General features: G+C 43.3%; 2 protein-coding genes across 2 annotated transcripts; one reads left to right on the forward strand and one right to left on the reverse strand.

The window, feature by feature from the left end:
- Positions 1 to 4,499: 4,499 nt before the first annotated feature.
- Positions 4,500 to 5,465, forward strand: LOC115735400. The gene has a single exon (XM_030666619.1). The coding sequence runs from the start codon at positions 4,500 to 4,502 to the stop codon at positions 5,463 to 5,465; it is 966 nt and encodes a 321-aa protein (XP_030522479.1).
- Positions 5,466 to 5,816: 351 nt separating this feature from the next.
- On the reverse strand, positions 5,817 to 12,751 carry LOC115735315 (pleiotropic drug resistance protein 2-like). Its single transcript, XM_030666512.2, has 18 exons — positions 12,084 to 12,751; positions 11,677 to 11,765; positions 11,479 to 11,563; positions 11,085 to 11,375; positions 9,989 to 10,980; positions 9,695 to 9,855; positions 9,448 to 9,551; positions 9,182 to 9,344; positions 9,026 to 9,094; positions 8,764 to 8,906; positions 8,286 to 8,618; positions 7,893 to 8,183; positions 7,711 to 7,794; positions 7,458 to 7,591; positions 7,127 to 7,354; positions 6,841 to 7,012; positions 6,485 to 6,739; positions 5,817 to 6,371 (listed from the first exon to the last, which is right to left on the reverse strand). The coding sequence occupies exons 1-18, from the start codon at positions 12,561 to 12,563 to the stop codon at positions 6,102 to 6,104; spliced, it is 4,344 nt and encodes a 1,447-aa protein (XP_030522372.1). The 5' UTR covers positions 12,564 to 12,751; the 3' UTR covers positions 5,817 to 6,101.
- Positions 12,752 to 12,967: the final 216 nt, after the last annotated feature.

Below are 12,967 nucleotides of genomic sequence, written 5' to 3' on the forward strand. Positions count from 1 at the left end.
CAAAGGCTAGGGTTGACGAGACCCTCGCCGTCTCTAGGCGAGACCTCGCCCAAAGCGGCAAACCGTTGGCCTCCTAAGGGGAGAATTCAAGAAAAGGAAAAGGAAAAAAACGAGACTTTCGATGGTGTTGGCGGTGGCGTACTTTCTGTCCATTTGCCCAGAAATTTTATCGGGCTAATTTCCTGAAAAAACCCAACTTTAGGTCTAATGACGATTTTGGTCCAAACGATTTTTGGTCTCATAAAAAAAATCAACTTTAACTCAAAACTCAAAACTGGCCCCCTTTAATTTGGAACCACTAGTTATCCAACATGACAATTTTACGTTATCAATAAATGGATTTAAGGCACTATTCATCATCTTTTTAGCACGAATTTGAAGTTGTTCAATTGCTTCACCTCTCGCACAACTTGACGGATCACGGTTAACCTATTTATCATCTTCTTCACTTCACCCGCAGGCATAAACTGTTTAAGCTGTGTATTATCAACCATAGAGAGACGCCATGGTCGAGATTTGCCATGGTTGAGATCTGCCAAGCTCACGACTAGAGCCTTCTTTTTTCAGCAAGCCTAGCCTTACCCTTTCCCCAAAGCGGATGAACAACTTCGAATTCCACGCCAAGAAGAAGATGAATAGTGATAAATAGTGTCTTAAATCCACATCAACAAGCCACGTGGATTTATCGATAACATGAAATTACCATATTAGACGACTAATTGATTCCAAATTAAGGGGGGTCGAATTTGGGATTCGAGTTAAAGTTTGTGCTTTTTCATGGGATGAAAAAAAGTACGGGCCCGAATCGTCATTGGACCTAAAATTGGTGCTTTTTTATGAGATAAAAAAAAAGTTAGGACTATAATTGTCATTAGACCTAAAATTAGTACTTTTTTAGGGAATTAGCCCTAATTTTCTCAGGGGAGCAAAATGTGGAATGTGATGTTTAACAGCAGGGCTGTAGATTGGATTGTGAAGGGCGTCGTTTCAGAGATCAATTGGCCACCAACTAACTCATTACATTTCGACCAAAAATAAAAATAAAAATAAAAAACTCATTACACAACTGTCGGCCATTGGCGAGGGCAAGAATGAGGCCGAACCTCGCCAAATGACTAACAGAGGAGAGCTTCGCCAGAGGCCGTTGAGAGAAAGAAGGAAAGAAACAAAAGAAAGGAAAACAAAAAAAAATAATAATTGAAAATTTGAAAAAAAAATTTACAGCAATGTTTCACATGGATATTTGTAATTAGTAAGCTACTGCGCTAACCTTCAACTTTAGCCTCCCTTTTGTCCATTATTATTGTCTCTTACCATTACATTTGACGGTTCTATTGATGTGCAAGGAGAGGATCCATTCACACAAAGTCTCATGAAACATTTAACATCAGCTTGCACATCCCCGTATTTTTCGCGTTCCAGACATGATTTCGCGGTTTCGTTTCCTTCCCTGTGGGAAAAAAATCCCTATCTCATTTTGATGTGTCATTTCTTTCATTAATTTTTAGGGTTTAAATAGTGTTTTAACTGTTGACGTGAAAATCAATCAGGTTAAGACACTTCCCTTGTCTGTGATGTAAATGTCTTCATATACGTCCAAGCAATCTTGGGAGTTTTACTTTCCAAGACTCTTGATAAGTTTGAAACAGGGTATGTATTGTACGCTACCTAGCTGCATACCCGATGGGCACTGGCTCTCCTTTGTCAAGGAGACAAGTTTGAACCTTCTTAACCTTTTGTCTGCTATGAACTCGACGAGGTTTTCAACCTCAAACAGACATTCAAATAGACATCTGCACAATCTTTTTTGAGTTTATGGGGTTGACCCCGTGACCCATATACTCTGGACCTGGACCGTTGATTGATAATTTGATGTAGTTGATTCGGTAAAAAGGAATGTAAATAGGCTCACTGGTATAGTCTTGACATATAATGAGTTATTTACTTAACTGAGAAAAAAAAAAAACTCTGGTCGACTTAACTAAGAAATGAAAAATATGGTGAAAAATAGCTAAAGGTCTGCCTCAATTTCTGTCCTGGATGGTAAACCAAAATCGAATTTAAGTATTGTTTCTCAAACTCAAACTAAATAAAATCGAACAATACGATTTCATAAAATGAGGCATGTGCTTATATATATATATATAAAGAGAAAAGATGACACATACCTAGGTCTTTTCCGGTTAAAGTTGTGGACGATTTTAGAAATCCCATAATCTATTAACACGTATAGACGCCCTGTATCGAACTAGATTATTCGGTGTTCCTTGTTCAAAATGAACATTTTTTGAAAACTTAAGGAGCACAAGCATAAACAAAGGTCAAATGTGTTTATTAAAAAGGTTAATATCACGGAAAATCATATAATAATACACATGTGACAAATTAACCCCCAAACTATTTTTTTGACCACAAAAAATTCCAAATTTGTACACTTGTGAAAAATTTACCCCAAACTAGTACACTTTTGACAAATTTACTATTTGTTAGTTTTCGTTAAATATAACCGTCAAATTACTGAGTTTATAGGTGTACCAGTTTAGGATTTTTACCCTATATTTATCATAGGTATATCAATTTGGGATTTTTCATGGTATTAACCAAACTTAACAAAGGGAAAATTTGTCACAAGTAGAGGTGGCCAAATGGACCCGTGGGCCTGGAATCGGCCCCGAACCGGCCCGTTGATCGGGCCCCCGGTTCCAACCCGGTTTTTTTTTAAAAAAAAAAGAAAGGAGGCCGGGTGAAAGGAGCAATTGGGCCTTGGAATCGGTGGTTCCGAACCGGAATCAGAACCGGCCATGTCTAGTCACGGGTGTACCGGTTTTGATATTTCGTGGTCAAAAAAATTAGTTAACATAAAATTGTCACAAGTGTACCGGTTTAGGATTTTTTATAGTGAAAAAAATAGTTTTTGATAAATTTGTCACGGGTGTATCGGTTTGGAGTTTTTCAAGATAAAAAAATAGTTTTTGGTAAATTTGTAAAATTTGTACTAATTTGAAATTTTCTGTGATATTAATCCTTATTAAAATAACTTAATCCGCTTTTGTTTCTCAAACAACCCAACGGAAAGATTCCAAATTACTAATCACGACCCAAAAAATTTGTAATTTTCAATTGCAGCATTTCATAAGAGCTACAAGTACCAAGAAGATCATGCTTTTCCCAAACCACCTCCAAAAGCCATTAAAGGAAAATTTCAAGTTGTGGTCTTTGATTAGCCTAGGATGATGACAACGAAAGACATTATCAGTAACGCATCATTACCTCGTTCTACATCTGAGGAAAGAGTCTGGAAAGTGACCTGGCCCTCACTTCTCTAGCAAGTTCGCCACTTATCTGACGGAAAAGGAGAGACCTTGAGCGAGAAGTTACAAGCAAGTGGGTTAATCCCGATCGTTAATCATTTGATCCCAAAAGTTGGATCTAATCTAACGCGACTAGTCACTGAATTGATAGATTATCGCCAGACCTTGCGTTATATGTTTTGGATGTTTTTTTTTTTCTTGGGTCGAAAGTTTTGAATGTGTTTATTTGACGAAAAATAAGTAGTTTAAAAATATTTTCCTTCAAATAATCCCTTGCATCGCTTCGAAAAATAAATGATCGCAGGGCATTTTCATTGTCTATCAAAATATTTAAGACATTGTTGTCCATAACATAAACATCTTTCGTTAATTAATATTTCAAGCAATACAAGCAATTATTTTTACAAAAAATATTTTTCAAGTAATTCGTTTTTCACGAAACAAACGAAGCGTTGTTTCGAGAAAAATTAGTGATTAGAAAACTATTTTTCGAAAAATAATAGCTTACATCAATTAAAAAAATTAGTCAACGAAGAATATTTTCATCATCAATAACAATACATGCCTGACTATTTTCATAGGCTATAAAAAAAAAATTTCATTCATTTATTTTTATGAGCGATATAAATAATTATTTTTTACAAATTTTTTTTAAATTATTTATTTTTCATGAAGCAAACACACTACGACGCCGGTTTGGATTCAGATCGAGATCGCATCTTCACATGTCGGCCGTCTCGAGCCAAGAACCGACGGAGCACGTGACCTTTGCGATGTTGAAGTCATTTCACTTTAACACGTGTGCTAAAACTGACTTCTTTTGGACTACCGTGGGACCCACCAAGTTCGTGTAATGATTAGTTTCTCGGAGTCGAGTCGAGTCGACACCCCACCTTATTAAACACGCTTCGACCTCCTTTGATTCTCCGACCGCTATCCAAAGATTCAAAAGTTCGTTACTGACCTTCGGTTATAAGCAGTTTTAGTGTTTCGAAGCTGCTCACGAGGCCCATTTAAATCCGCGTTAATCAAGAGATGATCCTCAGGAAAAGACTTTGAAATAACTCAACTTCTTCAGGAGTCTCTCTTCTCTATATAACATAGCTGCCCCCAGCTCCGATTGATTCATCTCTCTCTCTCTCTCTCTGTCTCTTGCAATTTCTTCAAGGAAAACTTCAGACCTCGACGATGAAACGCAAGTTTTCTACCTTCTGCAAGGACGCGAGCGCGATCGCTGTCTTCAATCCTTTGCCTCTCGTTCCGGCTTCAAGAAGCGCCTCCGTCTCTCCTTTGCTTCCGAATGCTTCGGCTTCTCTTGTTCCTCTCTTTCCCGCTCCCTCCGACGGGGATCATCATGTCACTTCTCCTGCTCCTCCTACTTCACTTCAAACTCGAAACAATTGGGTTTACGAAACCGCGCTTCTCAATCACCGCCACCTCACCACCACCCTCTCCTGGTACACGACACCCACCGGCCGCCGCCAACTTCTCGTTGGTCTTCACGTCATTGGCGGCGATGACCCATTGTCTCTCTTCAAGTACAATGTCTGCATAAACCCCAGCGTCCCTGAGCAGAACAGAGGCCAAGAACTCACCCAGTACGAGAGCTCCCAAATAGCAGTGTTCTGGGATTTCTCCCGCGTTAAGTATGACACGGGACTGGAACCCGTCGACGGGTTCTTCCTTCTGGTCCTGGTGGACTCACAAGCAGCTTTCCTTCTTGGGGACGTCCCAGAACAGTGTTCCACGGTCTTCCAAGCGCTCGGTTTCACTCTCGTATCGCAAGCAGAGTGTGCGTTGTCCTGCAAAAACGGAAGGCTCCATGGCATCGAGGCTCGGCTCACTGGAAAAGGGCCATTCAAAGATGTTCTGATACAATGCAGAGGAATGGAGACGGAGGATCTGGAGAAGTGTACTGTGTTGTACGTTCACATTGGGAAGGAGCTTGTATTGAAGGTGAGGAAGTTGCATTGGAACTTCAGGGGGATGCAGACGAAGGTTTTAGCGGACGGCTTGGAGGTCGAGATTGCGTGGGATGTACAGGCTTGGTTGTTCAGAGAAGAAAAATCAGATGCAAAAGGAAAGAAGAATCCACCAGAATTTGCGACCTTCGCTTTCATGACACAACATGGATCCAGCATTTTTCACTGTTGATTCTCATGGATGGAACTTATTCCTGTTCGCAGCTTGTTTCGTGTTTTTTGGGGTTACTTCTGTGCCGCCTTCCTATTGCCAAATGCTGTTGCATAGTCTGTGGTGTTCTCTGTTAGTTGTTGAAGATGTAAATCCTTCTGTCATTAGAGACTCTTATCCTTCTTTTGATCTTGTTTGGCTGGTGTAGAAGGTGGTGATAAGTTTCCATGAGCAAGAATTGCATTGGTGTGGTCTTTGTTGCATGAATGTTTGCTTGGATTCCAACTTTTCAACCTTTCAGATGATTCGAAACATTTCCCGCAAAAATTTGCATGGTATCAAAGCGGAGAAAGAAAGATAGTAGAAATGTACTTGTGAATTAAAGGAGTTTTATTCTTCATTCTCTTATATAATGGTACAACAGCAGACTTGCAAGGATTAAAAGAGCTATACATACCACAATATCACAGAAAGAAAATTTGAGAAATCAAACCAAGCAAAATTACAGAGGAAGAAAGAATTGTACTGGGAAGGAAAGAGAGGAGGAACAGTTTTCTGCTCATCTCCATATGTATTTGACCATATTGCTGTACAGTCAGCAGTCCTATGAGTGCAAAGCTCAAAAATTTCTACTAGTTCGAAACAAGATGCAGTTTCTCATCTCCTCTGGAAGTTCAGGAACTTGATACCGTAGGCGAAGATGAAGAAAAATCCCAAGACCCAACCGATATGGGCCAAAGCCACGGGCACCAGGAAGCTGTGCTCGAATCCCAGGGCCTCCTTCAGGAATTCATCCACGTGCGTGCTTGGCCTTCCCTCTAGTTCGAGGGGCCCCGTCTTGTCGCCGAACTGGGATGCGAAAATGCCGTAGATGGTCCAAGCGACGGGCGAGCACCAGTAGTACCAGCTCCACCACTTAGGGATCAGCTGCAATAATAAAGCACTTGGAGCATTAGTGTGACATGTTCGCAAAAGAAGATGATGCTCTCAATGGAAAAATGAATGAAAACTAGAATTAGGACCGAGGTAAGGTGACTTACAGGTCGGGGAATGAGGAAGCCCGAAAACAAGTTCCAGAAGTTGAGGAAGAAGGACATTGTGATGGCAGCGATCTGGTGGCCGGGGGTGAGCGCGACAACCATCATACCGTACATGGAGAAGTAGGTATAGCACATGAATATGAAGTAGTAGAAGTACAACACCTTGCCGAGCTTCCACTCGTAACCGATCATCGAGTAGAGAAGGAAGGAATAAATAAGTGTCTGAACCGCCACATAGATTGTTTCGATAGCCACCTGATACACAAAGCACACCAATCAACAACAGAACAAGAAAATACAACTGTGATGAAATGAATGAGATTCTAACTATCCGAAATGGACAGAAGGAATCGTACCTGAGCAAATGCATAAGGCAACTCTGAATACATCCCAGCCGCTCGTTCACGGTAGAAGACGGTTCTTTCGATTGCCACGACAGATTGGACTGCTGCAGCATTAGTGGCTCCAAGGAAGAGAACAGCAGCATAGGTGGCACCGAGTAGATTCATCAAATCTTGTTGTTTATACCTATCGAGATAAAAGACACAGAAACATCATGTGAGTGAACACTTTAAGGTAATAGTAGCGGCTTGACTTTCGCAAAAAGAAAATGATCTCTCGAATGTGATAGTTTGTGCTTACATTTTGTCTCCTTTGTTCCAGAAAATGACGCCAAACATAACACCAATGACGACCGTCATGAAGAAACGAATGGCATTATAACGGGAGTTCCTCCAGTAGGACCAGTTCTGTTTGCAGAAGCAAGCATGGCATTGAGTTAGGAAGCCCTGGGAGTATTGGGTGGGGAAGTAAAGGTCATTTGAACCGGGTTCTGGAGTGCTCAGCTCTTTGATGAGCTCCTGGTTTCTCCTGGGAAAAAAAAAACAATACAGAAAGGGGGATTGAGACGCCGAGTTCAGCGCACATTCATGATTGGAATTTGAAGAAATTACCAGGAGTGCACATGTCTCACCTATAGAGGTCAGAATTGGCATAGATTTCTGCAAAGTCAACGTCCAGTTGAGCTTCGACTGAAGTAGCAGTGACATCCAACATCCATGTTGCAGGATTGTAGCCTTCATTGATCTTGGGGACGCCAGGAATGGCCTGCAATTGGTTTTCAGACGTTAAACTCTATTCAGTTAAACTACATAGCCTCATTGGTAGGTGTAGTCATGGATTTTTCAGTCATGCAGGTTTCTTAACTGAAGATATAAGATAAGCACCTCGAAATATTCGACGAGCTTGTGAGACTGTTCACCAAGAGGCCCTGTATAAATGACTTGCCCTCCTCTTTTCATCAGGAGAAGCTGCAAGAAGAACTCACATCATCAGCTCAGGAATATCTTGAAGAGAGAATCCGGAAAAAACATGAAAGGAACACAGAGTTCAATTATCCTAGCCGTACCTCATCAAAAGCCTCAAAAATGTCTATGCTCGGTTGGTGAATCGTGCACACAACAGTACGCCCAGTATCTACGGTGTTTCTCACGGTACGCATGACAATTGCAGCTGCTCTGGCATCGAGACCTGATGTGGGCTCATCCATGAAAATAATCGAGGGATTAGCAACCAATTCAACGGCTATCGTGAGCCTCTTCCTCTGCTCGGTCGAGAGTCCATCAACTCCTGGAAGCCCAACTAGAGCATTCCTCAAGGGATGAAGCTCAACCAAATCCATGACTTCCTCAACAAACATCTGCAAAACCAAGAAAACTAGCGTTTAGTCATAATTTCCACCAGGTCCATTTACTTGCTTGAAGGAGATGCTAATGAAGTAGATAGTATCGTAATCACGTGCCTTCCTGGTTTCCTTGTTTACGTCTTTAGCCAGACGCAGCCAAGCTGAGTATAAGAGAGACTCGTAAACAGTAACATATGGCGAGTGAATGTCATTCTGCTCACAGTAACCGCTCACTCGAGCAAAAGTGGCTTGGTTCTTGGGATAACCGGAAACAGTTATGCTTCCTTCTATGTATCCGCCAGTTTTTCTTCCTGCTAAGACATCCATCAGTGTGGTCTTTCCGGCTCCACTGACTCCAACCAATGCAGTCAATACGCCCGGCCTGAAAGCTCCACTGACATCTCTCAAGAGTTGTAGTCGGCTTTCCTCAACCCCTTGAGTCTTCATTTCCTGAAGCACACGAAAACAGACATTTGTTTCTGAAACTAACGTTGGGTGGAGGTATATTACAGTTTGCATTCTGATAAATATGTCTCAAACATTTCATCGCTGCACCGAACTTGGGGAGTCTCACATTAGGGAAGAGTGGACTTACCGCGGGCATATCCACATAGTAATTGACATGGTTGAAGGCAAGTGAAAGGGGCCGGAAAGGAAGAACCATTCCTCTCCTAGCCTGGTTGCTTTCGCTCACAATACCGTTGTTTGCACCGGCATTTCTTACTTGCAACGGAATACCTGTCCCAAAAGTTTCAGTCTTATATAAGCATCTATCATGGTACTTTTTGAGGCATCATCCCAGATTTCTTTTTTGCCATGAATCCAGTTTGACAGTTCCAACCACAACAATCACATACCTTCTGATCTAGATCGCCTCCTCTTCTCGGAATCATCATCCGCGAGTATTGCTTTAGTATCACCAAGAGCTGAGATACGGTCGGAAAGCGATAAATCAGTACGTACTTTCATTTTTTACTTTGCAAAACAAAAACCAGACGAGAGCATCTACTTACGATTTAAGAATGTCAACGCAAGAGTGAAGAGAACGTTGAAAAGAATAGAGAACGTGAAAAGTGCCAAGATACTGATCCAATACCAGCTCTCGGTCCTGTAAAGGCCTCTCTGCTTGAGAAGGGCCTTTCCAACTGTGGATTCAGAGGAGCCCGCAGGTGCAGGCTGCGACATCAAAAGAATTAAGACTTAGATGTATCCTGCAATATTAACAACTTGAGAAGACTTTTGAAGCTCCATCTTATCCTGAGCCTTGTCGAGAACTTACCTTGTTCCATCTATCGGACAGGAACTCGTTGATAGCAATGGCATTTTGCCCATACATCATGGGAGAAATATAGTAACCCCAGATCATCGATTTTGAAATGTCATCTGTCCACCATCGAGCACATTAATTTTTAGAAGCTTATCACCAAAAACAATCTATAGGTGTGAAACATGAGATATCCCGACGCCTTTATCAGCAGTTTTTTTGAATGACAATGCCAAGTGCCAAAAAAGAGAACATTTCTAACCTTTGGCGACAATGAAACCGCCGAGGATGAATACCAGCAGCAATGTGAAGGTACCGAGTGTGTTGGCGACGACTTGTGACCTTCCCACAGCCGCTATGAAACGGAAGAGAGAGAGAGCCATCTGATTCACACCAAAGAAAGCCAAGAATTGCTTGAAAAACCTGCACAAGTAGAAATCACCAAGATTTGTCAGCAAGAGGACTTACCAGAGATTATTTTCATTGCACTAGTGTTAGTAGCTTATAAACCAGAACAGGAAGGGCCAACTTATGAGAGCAGAAAAAGTGGTCATACCTCATGGGAGACGGGGCAAACCCAATGGTGTAGTAAGTGAGGATGATCCAAATTCCAGATTCAATGAATGAGACAGGAATTCTGAGCACCCAAATGGGAAACGTGAAAGCCCAAGCAGGGTAAAACAAGAAATCTCTCTGCTTGTAGAACACCGGAAGCCTGAACACCGTCATCGCGAGCTCGCTCATCCCATTAAACATGACATTCAGAAGACTGTAAAATAGAGCTCCCCAAAATCTCGTCCCGCGGTCTATTGTGCCGGTCTTCATTTCTGTTCTGAGAAACACGGTGAACGCGATGAAGGCCATGATCGTGATCTGAGTGGTCTTGAAGATGTACACGAAAGAGCTGCGCTTCATCAGCAGCCATTCCCTGGCAAAGCAAGCTTTGAAGAGCTCCATGTTAGAGATTCCATACTTGTCCTTCACCAGAGCGGCAGGGTGTGCCCTGCTTTTGTCATAAGGGACTCTAAGCTCTTCAAGAATGCTCTGACCGACATGGAAGCTACTGAAAGCCCTCACAAATTCGGGCACCGAGATGTATCTATAAGGTTGGTCCTTCCTATACCAGTATTGCTCTTGGTCATTCTTCGAAGTGACTTCCTGCAGAAAGTCGGCAACCCCCTTTCTTTTCGGGCATTTGAACCCCACGTACTCAAAGAACTCGAGGACGTTTTCTCGCGGCCCTTGGTAGATGATCTGGCCCTCCGAGAGCAAGATTATGTCATCGAAGAGTTCGAAAGTCTCGGGAGCTGGCTGCAAGAGGGAGATGACCATGGTCACATCCATGATATGGACCATCTGCCTCATGAACTTCACAATCTGAAAAGTCGTGGAACTATCCAGCCCCGTAGATATCTCGTCCATGAAGAACGCTTTCGCCGGTCCGACCAGCATCTCACCTGTGGTGACACGTTTCTTTTGTCCACCAGAGATACCCCTCCTCATGTCATCTCCGACCATAATATCAGCGCAGATATCTAATCCGAGGATCTGCCACAAACATTAGAGATTTAGCCTACCAGTACCACATAAGCTTATAGTATGAAACGTCAAATTTGAAGCAGGATTGAATGGACAAATTCTGCAAAACCAACCTTGAGGACATAGTCTGCCATCAAACTGGTTTCTTGGCCAGTAATGGCAGTGGCCTTCATGAAAGCATCGATCTCGGGGTCTGGCTTGATCCCTGCCTCTCGCTCTCTTCTTGAAAGCTCTGCCAACATCTCATACCTAGTTCCGACTCCCAGGCAACGGCCCGAAAAGTCTAGTGTCTCCCGGACCGTCATCTCACCATAGTGAAGATCATGCTGGCTAATGTAAGCGCAGGTCCTTTGAGGGACGAACTCTTTGAATTCGTGGCCGCAATAGGTGATTTTTCCAGTTACCTGTATCGTTGTAACAGAACAAATTGGTTCACGCGAAGAACTAGAGAACCTGAAGACGGCAAGCAAGTAAATGCATACAGATGATTCAACATGCATCACTAACCCTGAGATCATCATCAGGCTTTCCGGCAAGTGCTTGTAGCAGTGTTGTTTTTCCAGCGCCAGGAGGTCCGAGAAGCAAGGTCAACCTGAAAATGAACATTTTCATGTGCATAAGCTCCCAAATTAAGCGCGTAGAACTGCACTCGTTCAGGCAAGGCAGTGAGACTAGGATCTTCAAGTTGAGGATCCATGAGTTTACCTCGACGGTTTGATGACGCCGCTGACATCTTGAATTATCTTTACCACTCTCTTCTTCGACGGAGAGAGTCCGATCAACCCAATAACTCCCTGTTGTCATAGGAATTGCTATTGAGGATGCATAAAAAATATTAAAATTCACTTCGTCTAATGAATCGAATCTGCCTACTCGATATAGCCAAAGGCGGTATCGCAGCCACGTATAAGAAGCTGGCAAGAACTTGTTCCTCCTAAAAGTCTCTAAGATGGTTAAAAGTCTCTCCCTGATCTAGTCCCCTAGGCAATCTTACCTGACTAACTACAACCCTCTAGAGTTTGCCACTGATACTTCACTAAACAACACTCAAGATCAACCGGACATGAAAAAGAAACATCAGAGAAAGTAAGCAAATTCTCATGGACACCAACCTCAATAGCATTCAAGGTAGCGTTGAGCAGCGTTGGGAGTGCCCTTGTCCCCACGTAAGCATCCCCTTCGATGCTCAGGTTCTGGAACCTCACTTCGATCTTCGGGATCTCGATCCCGACCCGGTCTGTCCTGTCCCGCAGCCTCCTCAGGAACTTCTCGTTGTCCTCCTCCACCACTTTGAGGATGCTCTCCATCAGGACCTTCTTGTCCTGCGTCCCGAGCTTCGTCACGTCGACCTCGTCCTGCACCACCCGCCCGTTGCTCCGCACCTGGGTCAGTATCCCCTTCCGCATCCGGTCGTATGTGGGCAACCGCTCGATGGCGGCCCACCGGAGCTCCTCCTCGTCGTCCGCCACCTGCCGGACGCTCCGCTGGAACACGTCCGGCGCGTTCCATATCTCCCTCACGCTCCCCGACCGCCAGCTGCGGCGGCTGCTCGACTGCCGCATGAGGTCGTCCCCGGCCAATGCCGCCGCCATTGTCAAACCCGCTCCCTGTCTCTCCGGATCACACGTGAAACCGGAATCGAACTACGAAAGAATGAATCTATATGCACTTGTTGAAGCAGAAGCACACTTTTTTCTTATCTTGGTGTGTGCGCTTATGAGAAAACTTGGTATGAGAGAGAGACAGAGATATTTTGAGGAGGCAGTTCTGGAGGAGCATTATATATAGAAAGAGCTGAAGGAGGAAGAAGAAGAAGAAGAAGATGATCCGGGGCAAAGAACGTGAATGTGTCTCTGTGTGTGGGCGTTTGGTCGTCGGTCAAAATGGGACAACGAGTCGCTCCCGCGGCTTGAGCTAACTTGCGAGAGGTTGAATTTTCAACGCCCGAATCCGGTGTCTCGCGCTTCATTCGCGCTGTTCCAGAAGGAAATCTTCT

This window comes from Rhodamnia argentea, chromosome 8 (genome assembly GCF_020921035.1).
Source record: "Rhodamnia argentea isolate NSW1041297 chromosome 8, ASM2092103v1, whole genome shotgun sequence".
Taxonomy (NCBI): Eukaryota; Viridiplantae; Streptophyta; class Magnoliopsida; order Myrtales; family Myrtaceae; genus Rhodamnia; species Rhodamnia argentea.

Bases quoted from the DNA above. Each gene is read 5' to 3' on its own strand.
- LOC115735400 (XM_030666619.1), top strand. From the start codon at position 4,500: ATGAAACGCAAGTTTTCTACCTTCTGCAAGGACGCGAGCGCGATCGCT.
- LOC115735315 (XM_030666512.2), bottom strand. From the start codon at position 12,563: ATGGCGGCGGCATTGGCCGGGGACGACCTCATGCGGCAGTCGAGCAGC. The intron at 10,981-11,084 runs GTTGGTTTTGCA...TGTTTGTGGCAG, and splicing joins TGGCAGACTATGTCCTCAAG to ATCCTCGGATTAGATATCTG. The intron at 8,907-9,025 runs GTATGTGATTGT...CTTTTGGGACAG, and splicing joins GAGGCGATCTAGATCAGAAG to GTATTCCGTTGCAAGTAAGA.